Below are 22,513 nucleotides of genomic sequence, written 5' to 3'. Positions count from 1 at the left end.
AGCTTTACTGTTGATTCAAAGAAAATGCCCAATATTTTTCCATTTCAATTTTAAATTGAAATTGGAACTTTTCTGTCATTTAATTTTTTATCTATGACTTTATTACTTAGGTGTTGTATGAATGCCCTTGGTGAGGAAATACTTTCAAATGTATGAAAACACAGTTAACAGTCCAAAATTTATACCCTCCTTCAAAATTTCCAAAGGTATCCATTGGGCCTGATCGGAGTCTTTGGTGGGCTGATTCTGGCACCCGCGCCTTATGCTTGGCAACCCTGTTTTAGTGAGTGGACTACGTCGTATTACTGCTTTTCCATTGACAAGGGGCTGGTGCCTAATGTAAAACTGCTTCCATGAACTTTCATTAGTTGAGTTGATGGAAAATAAAAATGCTCTTTGGAGCGGTGTGCCTGCACACTTCATTAGCCGTTATAATATCTCATAATAAAGCAGCGGGGAGCAGAATGAAGGGTGAAAAAAGAAAAAGAGACAAGAGGAGAAGACAAAAGAAGAGAGGTCAAGAGGAAAAAAGAGAAGGAGGAGAAAGATGTCCTGCCAATGCCTGTGTAACAAAGCCACTCTGTATGTAATTGTCCCGTGGTGAGTGTTGTGGTATTTGGCACAAGGAGGATGCTGAAACTCAAACCCTTTCTGCGGACTGTCCCTTTAATGTGGCAGGGGAGCTAAATGGTGCCCTGTCATCAGCCTGCATTTTCTTGCAGTAGTTTTTGCACAATCAAACACTCACATGCAGGCACATATATGTAAACACCCGCACACCCACACAACCGCCAAGGAGACAAACTATACGTGCTCAAAAATTGCACACATTACTCAATACCTTTTCACGACATTGCATTCTATATGGTTTCAGTGAACATACATACAGTAAGGGTGTGACCGTCGGGCTCCTGTCAACAAAACGCAGGTTCAGAAACATGAATGGCTGCACAGCTAACTAAACATATTCAGCAGATACACTGAGGGCCTTGCACTATACTGCTTCCAGCTTTCAGCTGTGGGTAAAGGTGAAGTTAATTAAAGCTGGGTCACTCTCCAGCAAAGCAACAGAGGAAAGGAAGTAAGTAAAGAAAAAAAATGGGTACAAAATGAAACAAAGAAACAGAGAGCAATAATGAAAGAAAGCCTGGAGGGAAATGAGTTCAGTAAACTATCATCACCCCCGATTTCAGCCCAGTAATGAGCCTCTTTCAGCACGATAACTTCCTGCTACTGATGCATACTGATAGAGCCACGCTACCTGAATTGTGCCTGTTTGGTCAATCAAAACCATTCCCGCCTGCAGACAAAACAAGGGGTGCAATCACCCTCCATCCATCAGATAAGAAACAGATGTAAGCACAGGAGGGCTGAGCACTAAATGACAAACACATACACAGATATTTTACGTTTATAGGTTTTCATATTTGATGATGTGGAAAAATAAAGCTCTCTGGATGATTTGTTTGGATCTCATTATATTTATGACTGTTTTTGAAAAATCCTTGATTGGTCAACATAATCATCATCTTCACTAAACTGCTCAGTCTTGTCCAGAAACTAGTGTGTGTCTGCTTTTGTGTACACAGAATTTTCTGTGGGAAGGATGCTGTGGGAGAGTTGGAGTTTCAAGAGATGAATTAAGCAAACCAGACAAAATGAGAGAGCCAAACTAAGGTTCGAGTTAAATACAAACTTTAAGTTGAGCATTTTCCAGTCAGTGTGTCTTTGTGGGAGGCAGCTGTTTGCTCTTTTAGCCAAAGATAAACTGTGGAGAGGGGGTGCAATTTAACTGATAAATATGGGCAAAGATGTTGAGAAAGTACCCAGAAACGTATCGCATCCTACACACATCATACTTACTGATAAGTTTGTTCTCTTGCAAAAGGATTGGACTTGTCATTGAACACATGAATCCAGGGCAGCAATTCACCAGTGTCTTTACCAACACAGGTCTAGAGACCAGTTTGTGACTGCTTGGAAATTCATTCTTTGGTGAAAAATGAGTATTCCCTTATTGGTTGCAAGTGATTTCTGGAGATTTCTTGCGGGAGACTGCTTGCTGTTGCTAGGTGAAATTAGTTCCCAAGAGGTAGACGGTGCTTAAAGCGTTTTTGCAATGGCTTTGGTTGCTGGTAAATTACAGGGTCCTTGCAGTGGAACACAATGACTTGTCTTAAGTTATTGAATGACTTTGAAACTGCTGCTGCTTTTGAAGTCAAAACGGGAAAAGTGAAAGTTGTGAATTCTGATATGTGTTAGCTTCAGATGGAAAATGTTCTCCATTTCTGGTTTGCGATCCAGTTTCTCAAGCATTGCTTTAGTTCAGAGAGCAAAATGATAGTGTATGTAGACAAGTCAGCACCTTCCATGCTATCTGCAAGCAGCCAAAGCAATCATATGGAGGTTTTTGATGCAGCCCCTTCCCTGTGACCGACTTCCCCTAGCGACAGCAGGCAACCTCCAACAACCTTCAGCAACCAGTTGTGGAATATAAATTTTTTCTTCCTAGTGGCCTAATGTTGCCAGCAGGTCACTCACAGTTACCTGGCCTGTGTGTTGGTCAGCAATCGATTTTTTATTACAATGCTCAAACAAGCAAATTTGCGACAGCAAATTTTCTGGGAGTTACGAAGAGACCTTTTACTTTAAAATGTTCTTCATATCAGCAGTACAGGAATCAGAATAATGGAAATGGAAATAAAGGAATAATGTTTATTTGGGAAAAATATCAAAGTAACCAAGGAAGGAAGACAATCTGGTGAAGCTCAGTTCCATCCTTAAGACGACTGCTTAGAAAGAAAAATCAGAGACAAGTGATTGAATCAGTGTCCAACTCTGTTTATATAATGTCAATAACCTGCGTTTATGAAATGAAAACTGTGCAAATCAAACATGAGAGCACTGTGGAGTACACTGATTATGCAGTGCAGAACCACAAGAGTTATTGTGCTGTTCCTCTGTGAAGCCAAGTGTTTTGGCCAGCTCTAACAAACAAGCCCACCCAGGGCTCCATATATGCTTGAAGCTAAAGACGCAACAAAGAAAAAAATGGATGCTGTGCGAAGGAAAATTAAGTCATATGTTGTCCTTAACTCCATCCCAATATTTTGGAGAAAAACAAACACAGGCATTTTTGGACAAAAAACTGAACAGATTGATGCATGTCATTTGGGCTGATTGTTCTCTTTGTTCCTAGATTGCCAACACTTTGTGGAACAATTTAATATAAAGAAAAAAAATACATATTCTAATTGTCGAGGGTCAGGGTTAGGGTTAGGACTGGGCTCATTGTGATGAAAACTTAAGACCTCAGAAGTACTCAAGTACGTCTCCAGAGCCCACGAATGTTGGTAAAAACATGAGGTCAAAATGCAAAGTGTAAGAAGAGGCACTAAAAGCAGCAGCACCTTTGAGACTACACTGGTATTTTCCACTTAAGAAAGAGTAGATGGAAAAATAAAGAAATACAATGCTCCTGTGGCTATATTCCCATATGTTGAGTAGATCAATGTGCAATTTGTTCTGTCAATTATCCGCCCTACTGCCTTACACTACAGTGGGTGTCTGGGTTGCTGAAGTCAACCATGTGGAGGATGTGTAATTTTTAACACTTCATTTAAAGTAATTTCAACAGCACATGTGGGGTTACAGTTCAACACTGCATGTGTTAATTTGAACTATGAACATGTGATCATCATGTTGCCTCTAACAGATGTGCCCATAGTTTTGCCAGAGTGAGCTTTGTTAAGAACGTCATGCATGGGTTATCTGTGTTGTGTGTGTGTGTATGCGTGTATTTGGTGTGCATTTACCATCACTTGAAGTGTTCCACAAAGTGGCAGCTTGCATAATGGGATCTTGGGGGAACTCAGATCCTGTGAAGAGAGGAAATGAAAATTAGAAAAGCAAAACTTATTTTTAAATGCTTAAACATTAAATGCTTTAAAAGGTTGAAGAGTTAATGTCTTACATACATTTCCCACTAGCAAAATGATGATGATGTTGATGTTAATGCTAACTACCAGTTAGCATTAACATGGGTTGTATCTGATGCTTTTGTGTGTTTTTAGTATTTATAACATAGACAATTTATTTGTGGTCGGAGTCTCAACAAGCTGCAAATGTTTACAAATGTTTACAAAAAGCAGCAACTAAATGGCCTGTATTTATATAGCGCTTTACTAGTGCCTAAGGACCCCAAAGCGCTTTACATATCCAGTCATCCACCCATTCACACACACATTCACACACTGGTGATGGCAAGCTATGTTGTAGCCACAGCCACCCTGGGGCACAGTGAGGACTAGTGAGGAAACTCAGTGAAAGGTTCCAAATGATTGGAACCTTTCAAGCAAGTTTTCAGTATCAGATATCTGTTTGAATTTAGGCACAACATAATTAACTGTATACAAAATGTAACAATGTAACAGGCTTTTTATAAAAAGTCAACACAGCCAAGTACCCACTTGAGGCCTGACACTTAAAATGAAGACTCTCACCATCCTGGTGCTTTGAAACAAGACATGATGAGAGAAGGGTAGATAACTTTTTACTCACTGGTAGAGTCCACCTACTCCACTGATAAAACCACGTTGCAAGCAAAACGTTTGTGTTCCCCAACTGGTGGGTGAGTCCTTATTGGAGGTTCCTGACTGTTGCTAGGTGAGATTGGTCACAAAGAGGGTGCTACACTAAAAACTTCCTTAAGCTTGCTTCGGTTGCTAGCAAATAGCGTGGAAGATGCTGATTTGCCTGCAAACACTACTGTTTTGCTGTATGTAGCGATACTCAAAAAGTAGATCATAAAGTGGAAGTAGAGGACATCTGCCAAATCAGAAATGGAACATGCCTTCTTTTAGAGTGAAAGCTGGGCTGCAGCACTGCAGCCAACATGTTTAAAAAAAAACTTACTTTGAAAGCGAGTCACAGTTTGCAGTTTGTGTCACACTTTTTACAATTTCCCTCCTTTTCAGAGAGTAGTTGGTGAGTGTTTGGGCCCAAGTTATCATGTTTCATGCAAACAACAATCTTCTCGTGACCAAAGCAATTACAAAGAGGTTTTTGCCAACCGGTTGGGGGTTGTACTTTTTTCTCTATCAACCTGTGGTTGCCACTGGATGACTGACCATTCTGCAGGCCTATGTCATTGGGGCTTTAGCAATTGATTTCCCAGAGACTGTCATCAACCTCCAACAACCATTCAACAGTAGTCGGGGAACACATGACTGGTGGTTGCCAGATGGTCATGGACGAGTCTCTAGGCCTGTGCGGCTGGGCCTAATTCACTTGACCCTACATTGTGATCATTATTGTCACGTTCCTGCAAAACATCAAGGTAACTTGACTTGTGTTTACAACAGCTAGTTTAAAAAAAACAAAAACAATCAGCTTTACAGCTGCATTCTTTACACCTGAAAGCTATTTCCAAATGTTACATATGGTAGTGACACAGTAAAAAGAGGGTCACAGACTCAAACTTTCTAAGCCAGTAGCATGGACCTACATTTAAACAATACTTAACCACAATTCTGGAGAAACTTTTCTATGTAAAATACTGTGTACAGACACAAACACACTGCTTCTTAAATGTAAAATAACCGTGGTGATAACACTGTACGTTTGCTAGTGCAGATCAAAGGTTTGGGTGTACAACAGGGAGCCTATCAACAAGCCATGTGGACCTAATGCGCTCTTATTACCAGCTGAAGACAGAGCTGCTCTCTGCTTTTCATTACTGAGGAGAAGAGATAGAAAATCAGCTTCAGAGTGCAGTGCTGCAGGTCATAGGTGAGTCCTAACAAATTAAACAGCCAAAGATGAAGGACTGGCAAAGAACTCTAAGCAGTTTTACCTTCATTGATTCTCAGGGCACCAGACCGCTGACAAACTTTCAGTTCACATACAACATCCCACAGTTCTAGCCAACTACAACAGTGTGTGACTCTGTGTGTTTTGGTGCAGGCTGGGATAGTTTAGCATGATGAACAGGCAAATGGTTGCCATCCAACTTTGGGAAAGTAACCTAAAGTCACAAACGGACGGAAAAATGCAAGCATGTGCATGGACACAGCTGAGAACTGGCTGCAAACTTAACTATACACATGGTGCATTTGTTTCACACGTACACACAAAAAATACAGAATTCCTGAACACATGTCATAAATATTTTTGAATTAACAACTTGAAAACTGACAGTGCGTGGCATGCAGGGTGACAGTCGAGGAGAGAAAGTCTGCAGACAAACAGCACCAGGAGCCTGACACAGGGTCACGTTAATTGGGTGATAATGTGTCAGGATGGTAACGACTATGTGGTGGTGCTTGTGAAATGAACTGTGTTAATGAGCAGCGCTTTGGGCCTCAGCACCTGTTAGTGAGGAGTCTGGAAGCTTGGCAACAGGCTCACAACAACAGGCTCGCAGTTATGGGTGTTATGTTCATGACTGTTAGAGAAATGTAGCAAACCCAGAGGGCAGACATACAATCAAAATGTGTCTCTTCACTAAATTAGTAGTTCTTCTGTAGTGCTACCTGATTCCACAAGCTATTCTGCACTTTTGGAGTTAGAATGACTTGCTGGTTTCTTCCAGGAGGCTACTAACAGTGTCTTATAGCATGTCCCGGCCCCACGGTGAGTCTAAATTTACTCTGTGTTCTCTACTGTTAGTCTAAGAAGTCTGGAGCTCTGTGCTTTACAAAGGACAGAGGAGAGTGAACGTCGCAGCTCACTAGCTTCACCAACACAAAGCTAGCCAAGGGCAGCCAGGTGAGAGTTCAATAGAAGTGGATGGTCGTGGGAATCTAGTGAGAGAAGGGGGAGGAGGAAGAAGTACTCGTTTATAAAAAAGGAGGCACAACTGTGTACTTCTGAGAAAAAAAACGTTATCATTCCAGAAAGATTTGAAGTTTATAATTTTGTTCAAAAACAAACACTTGTGCACAGTGATTTTGCTGTTATGTCTAAGGTCTGCTCATTACTTCCTGTGTTTCATTTTTTCCCACATTGTGTCCCCCTTTAAAGAGATCACATCTGTTCTCTTTCATTAAGACAATCATCTGAAATATCTAGGAGAAAATGCAGAGCAATTTTGAGATTAGCTTTCTAATGTTTGTTTGGCCCTGTTTGTTAAAAAGGGCCTAAAAATAGGAACCATCACAGTGCTTGTGTCAGTTTAGATCCCAGGTTTCATCAGCTGTGGCCATTTTCTGGCCATTGATTGAATCATGATTTGGATACTGACTGCAAGACCCATATGTTAAGTGGACCTCTGTCTGTCAATATGAATAACCAAAAAAAGAACAAAAGCATTGCTTGCATTATAATATAGGGAGGAAGAAATCATGCACATATGTGTACCAGGGCCAAGTCTTTCAACCATGAACAGGCTGTTTCCAGTAACATTGTCTCAGAGTTGCCAAAGTTTTAAATTACTGAGGTGGCAGATCGGAAAATAGTCATGAGAAGGGAAACAGAGATATGGAGTTTCAACAAACTCAACCTATTTTTTGTGTGTTGGCACCCATCAGGAAATATCACATGAACATATATATCAGGTAAAGGTACCTGTGTTAGCACAAATATATAATCAGCCAATCACATGACAGAAAACTCCACCCACATTTAGGCGTGTACACATGCTCAAGACAACCTGCTGAAGTTCAAACCGAGCATCAGAATGGGGAAGAAAGGTGATTTAAATGACTTTGAATGCAGCATGGCTGTTGGTGCCAGACAGGCTGATCTGACTATTTTTGAAATTGCTGATCTATTGGGATTTTTCCACAGAACCATCTCTAGGATTTACAGAGAATGGTCAGAAAAAGAGAAAATATCCAGTGAGCAGCAGTTCTCTGGGCGGAAATGCCTTGTTGATGCCAGTGGTCAGGAGAATGGCCAGACTGGTTGGCGCTGATAGGAAGGCAACAGTAACTTGTAACAACCAAGGTATTTAGACGAACTCATCTGAGTGCCCAGCATGTCAAACTCTGACGCAGACTGAGTACAGCCAGGTGTCCCTGTTTTCAGCTAAGAACAGGAAACTGAGGCTACAGTTCACATGGATTTAGCATAACTGGATAACAGAAGATTGGAAAAATGTTGTCCGGTCTAATGAGTGTTGATTTCTGCTACGAAATTCGGATGGTATGATGAGAATTTGGCATATCCTATCCTATCCTGCCTTCTATCAAGAGTTTAAACCCTACGCATATCTTCCCAGTTTCTGATTGCTGCTTCTAGTAGAACAAAATGCTGTTTCACAAAACTCAAATCATCTCAAACTGCTTTCTTGAACGTGACAGTGAGTCTGCTGTACTCAAATGGCCTCTACAGTCATCAGATTTCAGTCCAATACAGCACCTTTGAGATGCAGAGATTCATATCATAGATGTGCACCACGCAAATCTGCTGCAAATGTGTGACGCTATCATGTAAATATGAACCAAAATCTTGGAGAAACGTTTCCAGCAGCAGATTGAATCTATGCCTCGAAGAATTTTCAAAGTCAAAAGGAGGTTCAACCCAGACCTAGCAATGTGTACCTATCAAAGTGATCTAAGGAGCTTGGAAACAAAAACAACTGGACTTCTTTAAGTTTCTCAAAAACATTTCACCTCTCGTCCGAGAAGCTTGGTGGAGAGTCCAAGGTATGTAAGCCTTAGTTGGAGTTGTCCCTTAAGTGGGAAATTGACGTAGTATTGATCATGTGCCTCTTGGTTATTATCAGGCTATTGGTCATTATCAGCAGAGGTTTCGTGTGAAGCTGTTGCATTTATGAAGTGTCTCAGCCACTCCAAAAATGCATGGCACAACATAGAAGAGACACCTTGACAGCATAAAGGTCACATTTTGATAATATTTCTACCCTTCACATTTAGGCATCTGAAATAGGGATAAGATCAGGATGCAAGTTTTGTACTACAAGAGTCGAGCTACCTTTAAGCTTCTGCAGTTTCAAATCACTTCCATTTCAATAGTCACAAGTTACTTTCCAGATTTTCCAGATTTCCATATCTTCCCATTGGTTTTTATTATAGTGATGATTATCACAACTGTTGAAAACATTTTTACCTCTAAGTACTGTTGAAGGCAAGCATTTGGACTTGAAAATATCACTTGGAAAAATAAAACTGTGAACATATTTTCCATAGCATGTGAGAAGTGACACTTTAAAAAATTCAATTCTGGTATGGCAGTGAATGCCCATCAAAATTCTGGATACGTGACAATCTTTATAAGAGCATCAAGTTCCCTTCTTGGCTGCTTTGTCATACTTTATTCACGTTAAAGCTTTGGAATGTGCTCTTTCATTTGCAACTGAGTGCCACTCCTAGTAGCAAAATATGCAGTAAATGGTTAACGTGAAGGTGCCTCTGAGAAGTCCAGACATCAAATCTCCACACAGAAAATTCCATGAGAGCAGCCTCTGATCCCCATCCAGCTGTATTTGGCTTACGATGATAAAAATCAGGCAGGGACACAGGCTTAACCCCCATAAAGCTCTCCGAAATTGGTGTGACTTTACTGTCGCAGCAGCATATTGCAATTAGTGCAAATCTTTAAACTCGAAGGCTTGGGAATGAGGAAAAGGAAAGAATTAACAGAGAGCTAAGAAGAAAATGAGACACTGGGTGCCTCACAGGGTGAACCAAATCAGAAATGTTCAATTTGAGCAGTTATGCGTAGCAACTAATATGCTGTTATATGGTCTGGGGGGCTGTGTTTGGAGCCAGGGTGGTTGGTGTGGTGAGTGAGACTGATGTATGAGCTCTCCCACTCTGTTATTAGGGCCTCTCCCAAGGCCCTCTTCCATCCCTATTAGCTGGAAAACTGACCTAACTCAGGGGTTAACTGGAATAATGGGAAACCGACCATTTTCACAGTGCAACTATGACATATTTCTGCCTTTAAGAGATGAAAGCTACAGATGAGGAATTATAATTATTTCTTTCTACAATTTGTCTTCATCAGGTCTCTGTTTCCATTCAGCAAGTTTCTATTCCTGTTCTGTCTCTGTGATGTCAAAGAGAGAGGATGTCCTTAATGTGGTCTTCTTGAACACACCGCTCCAGCTGTGGAAACAGAAGCCCCACCAACCTGCTGGTCAAACCTTCTGTTTAAGAGGCAACAAAAAGAAGGAAGGAAAGCAGCTACTGAATCAACGTGTATTGTAACCCCAAGCACAATGCAATGCAAATCTCACAAACCCGTGTTTTATTCATACTAAAAATATATGTGAATTGTTGAAAATGAGACATTTTAGTATTTAATGAAAAATATAAATACCCCTCTCTAAGATAATTAGGATGGGGGCAACAGGAGGCTGGAAATGTAAGTTATACTGAAACGAAAAAAGTGGAGGTTAACTAGAAACAGATCGGTAACATGTTTGGGTATAAAATGAGCTTCATAGAGAGTTTTTCAGAAGTAAAGATGGGATGGGATCACCAATCTACAAAAAACTGTATCTTTATAGTAACATGATGAAGAAATACAGTGATCTTCTCTGACCTAACAATCATTTGGATGGAATCATTGGAATCATTTCGAATTGAGAGATTAGTTTGATGTTTTCTATGTTCTAAAATATGGGCAGATGACTGGGTTCTGTGTTCATCTGCATTTTACACGGAATTGGGGTTTTAGATTAGTTGAATTCTGAATTGTGCAAAGTTTGTCTCCTAGAGTCCAGGAAAAAACAAACAAACACAAAGCTAGTACTGAGCACGTCTCCTTTAAATGCTCTAATTTTCCCTAAAAGCCACTCAACTCATCCCCTGCATACTTACACAAAGGAAGTAGCTGTGAAATTTTTATGTCATCTACTCTTCAAAAATGTGGAGTTTTAGACAATAAAAAGTTTGAGTAAAACAGCTAATATTCCAGTGATCCTTAATGAATTATTAGCCTCAGACTCTCAGACTGGAAAATGAATGAAAAGTAGTTACAAACACTGTGACAGAGCAGGGATTGCAGCGAATACAGAGTGCTTTTTTTTTAAATGGCAACAGGCAGTGAAGAAAAAGAGTGGTGAGAAGTGAGGGAGAGAGGAAAAGTGAGGGACTACAAGGCAATTACAGATAAATTGAGTGAAGATGACTTGGAAAATGTGAGCGCAGAGAAACGACAGAAAGAGAGGAAATAAAAAAGGAGAACCCTCCAAAAAAAAACCTCAGTAAGAGAACCGCTCGTAAAATCGACTTTTTAAGAAGCTGGCTTCTGTCCCACTGAGCGGAGTGCAGGTTTATGTTGGCTGGACAGTTTAGAAACCACAGAGAAAAACTGTTGACATCTAAGAATCTGGTAACCTGAGCAAAGAGAGAAAAAGGCAACACAAACAAGTAGTGGGTAATGGTAACTCAAGTTGACACGTTTCAGGTTAAGCCTTCAGTTACTTACAGCAGGTTTGTACTCAGAGTACACAACACTGTTCAAAACATGCAGGCACTTATGTGGTCTGCATTGTTTTGAACTTGTCCTCTACTCATGTAAGAGAAGAGTAAAGTAATCCTTCATGCAGATTTGAATTTGCCGACATTTATATGCAATGTACAGTTTATCAAAGCTGGAATAAATGATGTTGGTAAAGTCATTTTAGAATTTTTATTACAAATGGAAGTAATGGTATGACCAAAATCATAATAAACCTAAAATAAGGTGAAACTGATTCCATTAGAGAGATGGTGTGTGTGTGTGTGTGTGTGTGTGTGTGTGTGTGTGTGTGTGTGTGAACATGTGTGTGTGCTTGTATAGCTGCACCTGGCTCCTTGTGTGCAGGTGTTTGTTCCCAAGCTCGACTAAAGCGTACAAAGATATAAAAGCAGGCCTGTTTAGGAAGCATTTACTGAAGACATTATGGGGCCGAGAGCACAGGAACTACTTACTCTCTCTCTCTCTCTCTCACACACACACACACACACACACACACACACACACACACACACACACACACACACACACACACACACACACACACACACACCTGCATTGCATTTGAAAGTACTGCGCTGTAACCTTATAAGAGCAAAGACAGGGGTGAGACAGACAAGAGAGAGGAAAAGCAAGCTGGGCTTGGGAAGGGAGGTTTTGAGGAGGTAGATGACAGGAGGCAGCATGACAGAGGCCTTTTTGGATCAGAACAATAGGCAACAACAGGAAGGGCTCATGTTGCAGCAGACATTTGCTCCAACATGTAAAAAATTGTGGAGAAAAAAAGGCACATTGCTTCCCATCAAACAAAAAACACAACACACAAAAAAAGAAAAGACCAAGTGCTAAACAGGGAAAATTGTTTAATTTAAGTTAAGAATACTAAAAGTGGAATTACTGCTTTGGCTGATAGGACATTCATAATAAATTTCGTGTAAAGGTTAATTTCTTTGTTTATTTGGGGAATTATAAATAATTTCTGAGATCATGTACAATTTACTTCACTTATTTCAAGTGAGAGTAGTGCGATCATTTCTCCAGGGACAAGATGTATTTGTTGCGCACACATAACAGTCACCAGCTTTGATTTGTATGTTATAAAAAAACGTCAGATTTGCAGGCATCACAGTAGTGCACTGCCTCCTAGCAGCTAAAAGATTCTGGCTGAGGCCTCTCTGTGTGGACTCTGCATGCCCAAAAACATGTATTTGAGGTTAACTGATGATTCATCAATGGCCTTACATGTGAACATGAGTGTAAATCATAGTTTGTCTCTCTGTGTGTTGACCCTGTGATAGATTGGTATGTCCCACTTATGATCAACTTCAAGCACACCGTAAAGAAGCTGGAGGTTACACATGTGAACAAGTAAAAGTGCTCAAGATGTCAGTTCAGCAAAAAATGATCTGGCAGTGTGAAGCTCACATCAACAGTTGACACTTGATAGCAAAAAGCTTGTGAATGAAGCTGAGTAAACTGTGATGCAACGTTCCTAAGACAGATGCTCTTTTGAACCTGCTGGAGAAACTGAACTTTGAACTCTCTGCAGGTGAAAAGCAAAACGGGAATTTAAACCGTTAGTTGGAATTATCTAGTTGTGGTTTTAATCTAAACCAGAAATCCAACATCATCTCAAGTTCTTCAGGACTCCTCTGTCTAACCCCACAAAAGTTAAGCAGACTGCACTGCATGCAGCTTCCCTCCAAGAATAAAAAAAAAAAGCAAAACAACCAAGTGCAAGAAGACCATATAATGTATACTGATAGTATTTTGCAGTAATATTAAGGAAATATACAGGAAACACAAGGATAGCACTTGTGACTAACTACACTATTGGAATCATATTTTTTTGACAGTGATATACTTTTTATGTGGTTATTCTGCAATCAGTGCACATATTTGACACAGAGCAACATCAAAAAAGTACTAGTCTCTTAAAGTGTTCAGAATTTTGACCCAACACACCAGACTACTGCTGCCAGTCTTTGAAATATGATAGGCAACTGAAGAAGGTCGAGGAAAAACCCACAACATGCAAACTTGACACAGAAAGGTCTCCATCTCAATTGCAAGGCCAGCTGCGCGAAGCATCTTTTATATTCCACTGTTTTGTCATAAAAGAAACTTTTTAAGTAGCGTCGTGCTGTGCTGATGGTTCTGCAGAGGTCCTTCCCCACGGGCTAAACAGGCCGACGCGAGAGCCCCTGCTGTCCCTGTAACGGAAACCATGCTGATCTTTAAGGCCTGGTTAGTCCATTTTGGGCGAGGCTCCCCCAAGCTCCTGTTACCACCGATGTAAGCAGACTAGCGAGGAATGTGCATGAGCATGTTACCACCTACTGTGAGGCTCATCTGTTTTCACCTGGCAGAGCTGACACAAGTGTGTGCACAACAGCTCAGCTTTCTGGAAAAAGTGATCGCCTTCAAGCAGATAGACAGAGCGCTGCGACCCTGACGTAATCTGTCTGCTCATCTCTCCGCGGAATGTGAACAGAGACATCACACACTGTGCAGAAAGAGCACCGAAATACAGATATGAAACATAAATGGATGGACATAAAACATAAACGCAGATGTATGTTTTATATCCATTTTTGAAGCGCCTGTCAAGGGTCATAGGGGGAATCTAAGATTTAAGACCTAAAGCCAAAGCCAGTCGGGCTGTCTGCAAGTAGGACATGAATACAGACGTCTCACTTGGCTTTTCAACGTGACTTTTCTGCTAAAAGTGTATCATGTGTGCCAACAGTCTGAATGGTGTGAATAATAGCCATGCCATGTTACATGCCAGCCTCTACAAATGGGTGGGGAGCTGGGGGGGATCTGTATGAGTGCTCAGGTGAAGCCAGGCAAACACACACACACACACACACACTCCATGAGCTCACTGACAGCAGTCCTAAATTCCTTCAGGATGACAAATTTGAAATGAGAGGCCAGCACAGATGGAATCTGGGAAGAACAGGATGATGCCGTCAGATTTCAAACGTGACTCAGATTTAGACATCATGTGACAACAGTTGGGCCGGGCACCATTCCAAAAAACTGTTCTTTATGTCTGTCTGTACCTCCTCACTCGTGTTATAGTCATCATTTCAAAAACTCTGGGACCCGAATAGTGCACTTAATAGAAGTTTTGCATTTCTCAGTTTGCATTTTCATCAATTAGAAAATAAAAATACTAATTACTCACATCATTTTAAGTGCTTTTTAAATGGAAATCACCAATTTTACACACAGGATTCTTTCAGGCATCCTTTCGCTTTCCAGAATCTGAAAGCTCCATCACTTTTCGTAAAAGTCACAACACCTCTCATCCAAGAGGCCTTTTCAGTTCTAAAATAACTAGCAGAGCATCCCAAATATTTAACCCCTAGTTTACACATGGTTGTGAGGGTCGTTGACTCACTTGAACGAGAGGCAAAACGTCTTCATAAACCTAAAGATGTCCATTTATCTTCTTTTTAAGCACAGACAGACTGCAATCCTGCTTGCTGCAGTCGTGTGCACAGGCAAGTACAAGATTACAATTTCCGCTTTTGAATGACAGTCTGTGACTCTGCATGTCTATCTGCTGCAAGTGCAGACAGACACACCGGCACAAGCAAAACATCTCCAGCACGTGTTGATATCTCAATTCAGTTAGGGCACATCAGATTAAAGATGAAAGCTGAAGTTTTGGTTTATTCAAGCTGTTTTTACTTTTCCCTTTTCCTGCAGTTTACACCTATTATTACAAACCTGCTGCATCAGTTCCATCTGCAAGCGTCTCCAAAAATAAAAAGGGCCATGCATCTTCAGTTAAGTTACAAAAAATGTATTAGCAGCACATAGCTGCAATTGATTTTTATTTTACGGTGAGTCAAGTGTGTATGAATGCATTGCCATACCTCCATATTCAACGCAACTTAAAACTACCCAAATTACGCTGTTTGTTGTCATGCTTGTATGCACGTATTGATTTTCAGTGTTGTGCATATGAAAATATTACTTGGCTTCTACTGTCACTGCTGTGGGTATGAAAGAAAGGTGAGGTACTTAAAATTAAAACTGGCCCACTTGAATGCCAGAATGCTGTCACTGTAGCAAATTATGAGGCATGCAGTGTTACAGATCCCACATCTGAAAGGGGCTGAAAAAAACTGTCTGATTATATCACTTAGAATGATTTCTTTATGGTTGCATATGCCCCATAATGTTAAATGTCATGCTAACACTCGTGGATTACGCTTCATTTCTGTACTTTAGTCATCTACCTGTGGCCTGTGAATTTTCCTTTTTAACACTACTGTGCTGAATATGATCTGTGAGATACACAGGCCACTGTGTGCCTGCTTCTGACTCCACAGATAAACTGTGCTTAGTAGTAATTCTTGGATGCTTGTGGGAAACTGGGTGTGAGGCTTGTCTCCATCAACTTATGACTGAGTCAGCTCCCAGTGACTGACGCTCGAGGAGAGCCTCTGCCACAAAAAATTTGACTGCAAGCCAGAAACAAAGTATGACAGGGAAAGGAGGGAAAATGAAAACAACAAGTAATGGCAAAGAGGCAGCAGAGACCAGGACGGCGAGAGATGAAAGTGTGAGAAAAACATCAAGCGTGCAAGAAATATTCATTCCAGTGAAAATGTCCAGTGTTATTCTTATTTCTTGGTTTTCCAGCCCTATATTAGAGACCGACTTTTGGCAGCCAACAGTGAGAGTCTGAGGCAAACAGAGAACCTCTGAGCGTTTCCAGCACGCTTCTCTGTCAATCACGCAGATCCTCTATAGGAACTCTCTGCTTGTTGTAGGTTACAAAAATAAGCACCAGCATTCTTCCACTTGTTTAGATGAAAAGGTAGCCAGCTAATGAGGAAGACAGGAGCACGGAAAGGAGAAAAAAAGGGACAGCATAAAAAGATGAGTGGTGAAAAGGAGATGGGGAAAGATCTGAAGAAAGAAAGAACCGAAAGCACGCCAGAGAGACAAACGCAGACTGTCGGCATCCAAAACACGCTCCGCTACTGTGGTAAAATCATTTTGAGCTGGGGGACTAAACTGCAAACCATAACATAAAAAACAGATTACACATACATCTAAGATGTAAAACAACAAGCCTCGACTGTTCTACCATGGTAACTGGACACTTATAATATTCAATTTAATCTATTCAGTTCAATTTATGGCGTGCAAAATCACAGCAACAGTTGCCCCAGGATGCTTTGTGGGACTAATAAAGGCTATCTTATCTTATCTTATCTTATCTTATCGTTGCACTGGCATGCCCCAAATTGATGCAATCCTATAAAAGTTTCTGGCTTATTTTCACATAGTGACTGCCAGCAACCACCAGCAACCAGTTGCCAACCGGTCAAGGAATGCTTGTATTTTGTGGTTTTCCATAAGTTTCATGCAAGACTTATTATATAAAAATAGAGAAAAAAATGGGATCATCAAAAGTTCTTAACATTTTCTTAAATTATACTAAATAAATAATCCTTATCATTGCAAATGCAGGAAACTAAAAGCTAGGATTGAAATAAAACCAGAATGTCATTGACATAGTAGTTCATCCAGCACAGATTATTGTCCATAAAACTACAAATGTGACCTTGGACATGAGCACAGTCGAGGTAAAGACCCATTATGTGATTACTGTGTGCAAGTTTTACTAAAATCTAACCAATACTCCTGGAGGAGTAGCGAATCTTATGAATTATGGACAGATTGACTGTCTCCATGAGGCATAAGATCATTGGTCATTTGGCCAGATGGGCTAAAAAATAATTTTTCCAAAGCAAAATCCCAACACACACAAATATTAGAAAACACCTCCCCAGTGTATTTCCATGTTTTTAAAGGAAATCTGTGGGGCCAGAGGATCGGACTATGGATCTGTCAGTTGGTCCTTTTTCCAAACCCATCTGCATGTCAGCAGCTTCATAAGGTATCACTAAAATCCAATTTCAGCTCGCAGAAAAACTAGTATTTGATTTTAATTTGCGCAACTGTGACATGAAACTAAATTACCAAACATGTAAAAGAGAAAAAAAAAATAATAAAGGACATTTTACAAAAGAGGATTTAGGTAAGGGGCTTTAACGGGGAGGATTTGTCAAAATGGATTCTTCTGTGATGAAATCTACCATCGTGCACACACGTACAAAAAACCAGATGGACAAAGTGTGTGTTTATGTGATCATACACTATGTGTTAGAGAAAGAGAGACCCTGTTTTTTGATTCCCTTTTGTCTCATTTCTGATGTCAGACAGAGAGGTGAAGACACCTGCTCCGGATTTGCTCAGATCCGGTGGGGGTGGGGAAGGGGGGGCAACAAAATGTGAAGAAGAAGAACAAAGCAGAAATGTCAAGCAGATGTAAGTGATGAAAACTGTAAAGATGATATAAGGTAAAGCTGACAATGTGGAAAACTCATGGAATTGGAACCGTATACCGGAAGATTTTTCAAAAGCATTTTGGGACTCAGTGTGTGAGAAGAAGACAAAAAAAAATCCTGAAAAGTAGCAACTGGGGGAAAAGAAGAAGAGGCTTTATAAGGTAACATAGCAGAGACAGTTGTATGGTAGATGATGCCAAATGCAGCATGGAAAAGTACAATTTATGCAATGATAATGGATAATGCACGGGGCCTCGAAGACACAACTGACACAACTGAAAAACAGCAACTGATGCTGGGTGGAATCTTGATGTAGTATTCTTATTGGATGCAACTGTGCACTGATTATAAAAACACTTCCACTCAAGTAATCCTTGTGGATGAAACACAGGGCTTAAATGAAATCCAGGCTTTCCAAATCCATTCCCATACCTACCACCTACATTTTTTTCTTAAAAAAATCAGAAGAGAAGCTAAAGTGCCAAAGAAAGACACATAATCTGCCACAAGAGACAAAGATGAGCATTAACTCTCACATTTCCAAAGCTTGTCATAATTTCCATCTCGCTCCACTAAATGACTGGTGCGGGGGCTGACTAAGCACATCTCGTAAAGCATCCCAGTTTGCTTATCCAAACACATTCTCACCCCACCTCCGATAAACTGTTTTCTCAAACAAACACACTTCATAAGTGATCCACCTCCACCCCAGACGATGGCAAGGAGCATAGGGAGATGGTGGCACTGGGGGAAAAGGTGTTTAAGGAGCACTACAGGCATAAAGATGTCTTTTGTATTGCACGATTTCCTGTTCAGATCTCTCAGGCTCCAAAGACTAAATTATTCTTCTTCTGAGTAATGGGCTGAACCGATTGCTATGTACCTTATTTCCAACACAGACTCATCGCAGCTCCTAAAACTGTGATGAAATGTATTCGTTTGTTGTTTGTTCAGGGACATGAATGGAAACTAATCATTTTTGTGTGGTTGTGTCTCTGTGTGTTTAAGTACATGGACACAAAAACATCTGGAACACAATATGATGGCACATAATTTGTTCCCATGTCTTCAGCCGAATCTATTAAAAAATGTCAAAGATAATACATTTTAAAATGCAGAAGCTAGTATTTTTACAGCAACAAGGTGAAAAGAAAAATAATCCAGCAAAGATTTGACACAGGAAATTCAATTTCAATTTTTAATTATACATCACAACAACAGTCGCCTCAAGGCGCTTTATCTTGTAAGTAGACCCTATAATAATACATACAGAGAAAACCCAACAATCATATGACTCCCTATGAGCAAGCACTTTGGCAACAGTGGGAAGGAAAAACTCCCTTTTAACAGGAAGAAACCTTTGGCAGAACCAGGCTCAGGGAGCAGCGGCCATCTGCCACGGCAGGTTGGAGTGAGAGAAGGAAGACAGGATAAAGACATGCTGTGGAAGAGAGCCAGAGATTAATAATAAGTATGATTCAATGCAGAGAGGTCTATTAATATATAGTGAGTGAAAAAGGTGGCTGAATAAGAAACACAGAATGCATCATGGCAATTCCCCAGCAGTCTACGCCCATTACAGCATAACTAAGGGAGGATTCAGGGTCACCTGATTTAGCCCTAAATATATACTTTAGCAAACACGAAAGGTTTAAGCCTAAGCAATCCAATCTAAATTAGAGATGTATCTGACCTTTTGGTCCATCTACTCTTCACTGAAGCCTCATCAGGAATGGTCTCAGTGGAAGGATGGTTGTCAAGAAGCCATTTAATGACAGGAAGCAGAGAAAAGGCTGAGGTATGCCAAATTACACAAGAACTGGACTAAAAATTAGAGGCAACAGGGCTGATGGAGTGATGAATCCAGAGTTGAAATTCTTGGTTTAAATTAATGTCAAAATGTACAGAGGACAGAAGAGTGAAAATTCAATGGTTTATGGCTCCATTTGAGTCAAAACTGAAGGAGTTATGAATAAAGAAGTACATCAGATTCACATTTCTATATAATCAGTTTGCAGTACCATCTGTAAAGTTTCCAAGTGGCAACAACTTCATTTTTCAGCATGACAATGATCCCAAATAGGGCTGGGCCATATCATACCGTTTACGGTAATACCGGTATAATGTCGGGCAATGATAAGAAAATGAAATATCGCGATAGAATATGGCGTGCCTTTGTTTTCATACGCACATGGAGGAAAAAGTGTGCCGGCGACGGAGAATGAGAAGAGCGAAAGCGGATCGTTAAATGAAACAGATGAACCAGAATTGGTTTGTAAAAATGCTGCAACTTCAGTGGTGTGGAGCTGGTTTAGCTTTCGTCCATCAGATACACAACAAAGCACTATTTTTGGTAGCGCATGCTAGCGGGCCGTCGTTATTACCGTGTTTTTTGGAAAATACGGCACACTTAAAATCAATCCTTTGATTTTTCTGAACATTGACAGTCCCCCTTATAATCCCGTGTGCCTTATGTATGAATTCTGGTTGTGTTTACTGACCTCGAAACGATTTTATGTACACGGCGCTCGAAAATCTGTCAAATGTTTTAGTACGACTTGGCTAAGCTACGAACCTGCACCGCTTGATGGATTGTCGGAGCATTACGGCCGTCGTAGGCAGGAGCCTCGCGGAGTGATACGTACTGTGCTTCAACATAATATTACCGTATTGTGTGTGTATAACCTCTTTTTAAGTTTTGTGGATATTATACATGGTTATGCTGAGGATATGTCGGCCAATTTCCACTGGAAATGCCTTTTGGTTAAACTGTCAGCAAGAAATGTGCACTGTTACATTTTTATATAACTTTAATGCACATAAAAAACAGCTGCTTGTTTAAGTGAAAATACATTGATGTTTTTTTCTTTTTTGCACTAATAAAGTTGTGGAGTTGTAAAGTATTTTGTCTAGTGTCAATTATATCGTCAGTTATATCGTTATCGCAAATTTTCAAATGTATATCGTGATAAATATTTTTGGTCATATCGCCCTGCTCTAATCCCAAACACACTCCCAATGCATTAAAAGCATACCTCTATCAGAAATTATACTACTGAAGCAGTGTGGGATGATCTTGACAGAGAATGAAAAGGCAGCCAATAGAAGTCAATAGAAAAGTTAGGAAATTATAGCATTTAAAAATAATTGCAGAAAATAACAGCAACAGGAACTTTCCTCAGTGTGTAAAAGGACATGGGTTCCTATTGGTTATTACTGCTGTGCTGACATGAGAGTATATAGTTAAGTAGCTAATAAAGCTCAACAGGAATTCACCATTAAATAAAGAAGCAAGACATGCTAAAATTGGTGATCTACTTATAACAACTTAATAAAAATTGGTACTCAAGTAAAATTAATGGACTTTGGAAAGATGGTGCTTTTACTCAATCTTTCCATAGTCTCATATGTCTGGTCTACATTTCCCTGCAACTTCTTGGAGAGGACAGTAATCGACTTAATCAACTGTGCTATTATATGAGACAGCTATTTATTTGTAGTCGTTTCATACAGATTCAGTAGTTATCCATCTAAAGCAGAGAGGAAAGATCTGATTTTACTTGTTTATGAAACGTGGTAGAACATTGCATTTGAATTCAATGCACTTAGGTTGATGGATTAAAGGAAAGGTTACCCTTTAAAGCCAGAGTAACAAAGATGGAAGTCTCCATCTCACACTTATCCACACCATTTGCAGTATTTATTGACTTTTGTGATACTACTGAAGAGGCAAGAAGAAAATATGTGCAATATGTAGAGGAACTGTGTGACATCTCTTGTCATCTGCACACTCGTGTGCGCCTGAGAAAGTTCTTGCATGTGCAGTGTCCGTGTGTTAGAATTGGCAGCACGTTGGTGTATTCTGGCCTTGATTACGCGTCTCTTTTCCGTCCACCAGTCGCCAAGTGGAGCAGTGAATTACCCTGCCATCTCCACGGTGTAATTGGGGACACATGCAGCCTTAAACCTTTCATCCCTCCCTACCCTCCCTCCATCCATTCGTAGGTCAAAGTAGCAATGAGATCAAATGCTCTCCTTGGTGGAGAATTCCTCAATAAAACAACAAGCGGGCAGGAAGGGCTGAGAAAAGTAAGATGGGAAATCAAAAGAGATGGGGAGAAACAGACAGAAAGGGTAAAAGAATGAAAAAAATGCAGAGACATTGAGAACATATGGAACATGTTTCGAGTAAAATCGCTGAGCCCGATGTTATCGTGGTGCTTCATTTAATGGACCAAAACATCTCATTAAATTGCAGTATTATCTGTTTTTGCTTTTTTGCTTTTGTGTCTCACTTTTCTGCACTTTTCAGGAGAAACACTCCTGAACTTTCTGAATTTATTCCCTTTTAGAGGATCTCAGTTTTTTCAAGGATGTCCCACAAGAACTCGGTCCGTGACCAAGGGCGTAATACCCCTGTAATAAAATGGAATTCCAAAGTATTCGAAATAACAATTTAAATATATTTGCATAGAAATAACTAAACATATGTATGCTAGTACAGGTAATTTTAAGTAGTTATTAACTCTGGGTATTTTGCAAAAAATAAAACACAAAGTATATTGTAAATAATTTTAAGTGTTGTGTAATTTTTCTTGTAAATTTTGTGGAAACAGAAACAACATTACCCCATGTCACATCACAAGTACACTTTGGGCATGTGCCGTATTATGGCGTGGCTTAACACCTCCAGGTATTTTACA

At 40.2% G+C, this 22,513-nt stretch overlaps 1 protein-coding gene across 1 annotated transcript in view; it reads right to left on the bottom strand.

The window, feature by feature from the left end:
- ror1 (receptor tyrosine kinase-like orphan receptor 1) overlaps positions 1-22,513 on the bottom strand; it is a 135,020-nt gene that overhangs the window by 38,212 nt on the left and 74,295 nt on the right. Inside the window, exon 2 of the mRNA XM_039601481.1 lies at positions 3,816-3,878. Coding sequence (XP_039457415.1) covers positions 3,816-3,878 — 63 coding nt within the window. The remainder of the gene's footprint in view (positions 1-3,815; positions 3,879-22,513) is intronic.

Source organism: Oreochromis aureus, linkage group 17 (genome assembly GCF_013358895.1).
Source record: "Oreochromis aureus strain Israel breed Guangdong linkage group 17, ZZ_aureus, whole genome shotgun sequence".
NCBI lineage: Eukaryota > Metazoa > Chordata > Actinopteri > Cichliformes > Cichlidae > Oreochromis > Oreochromis aureus.
This window is presented reverse-complemented; position numbering and strand designations above follow the sequence as displayed.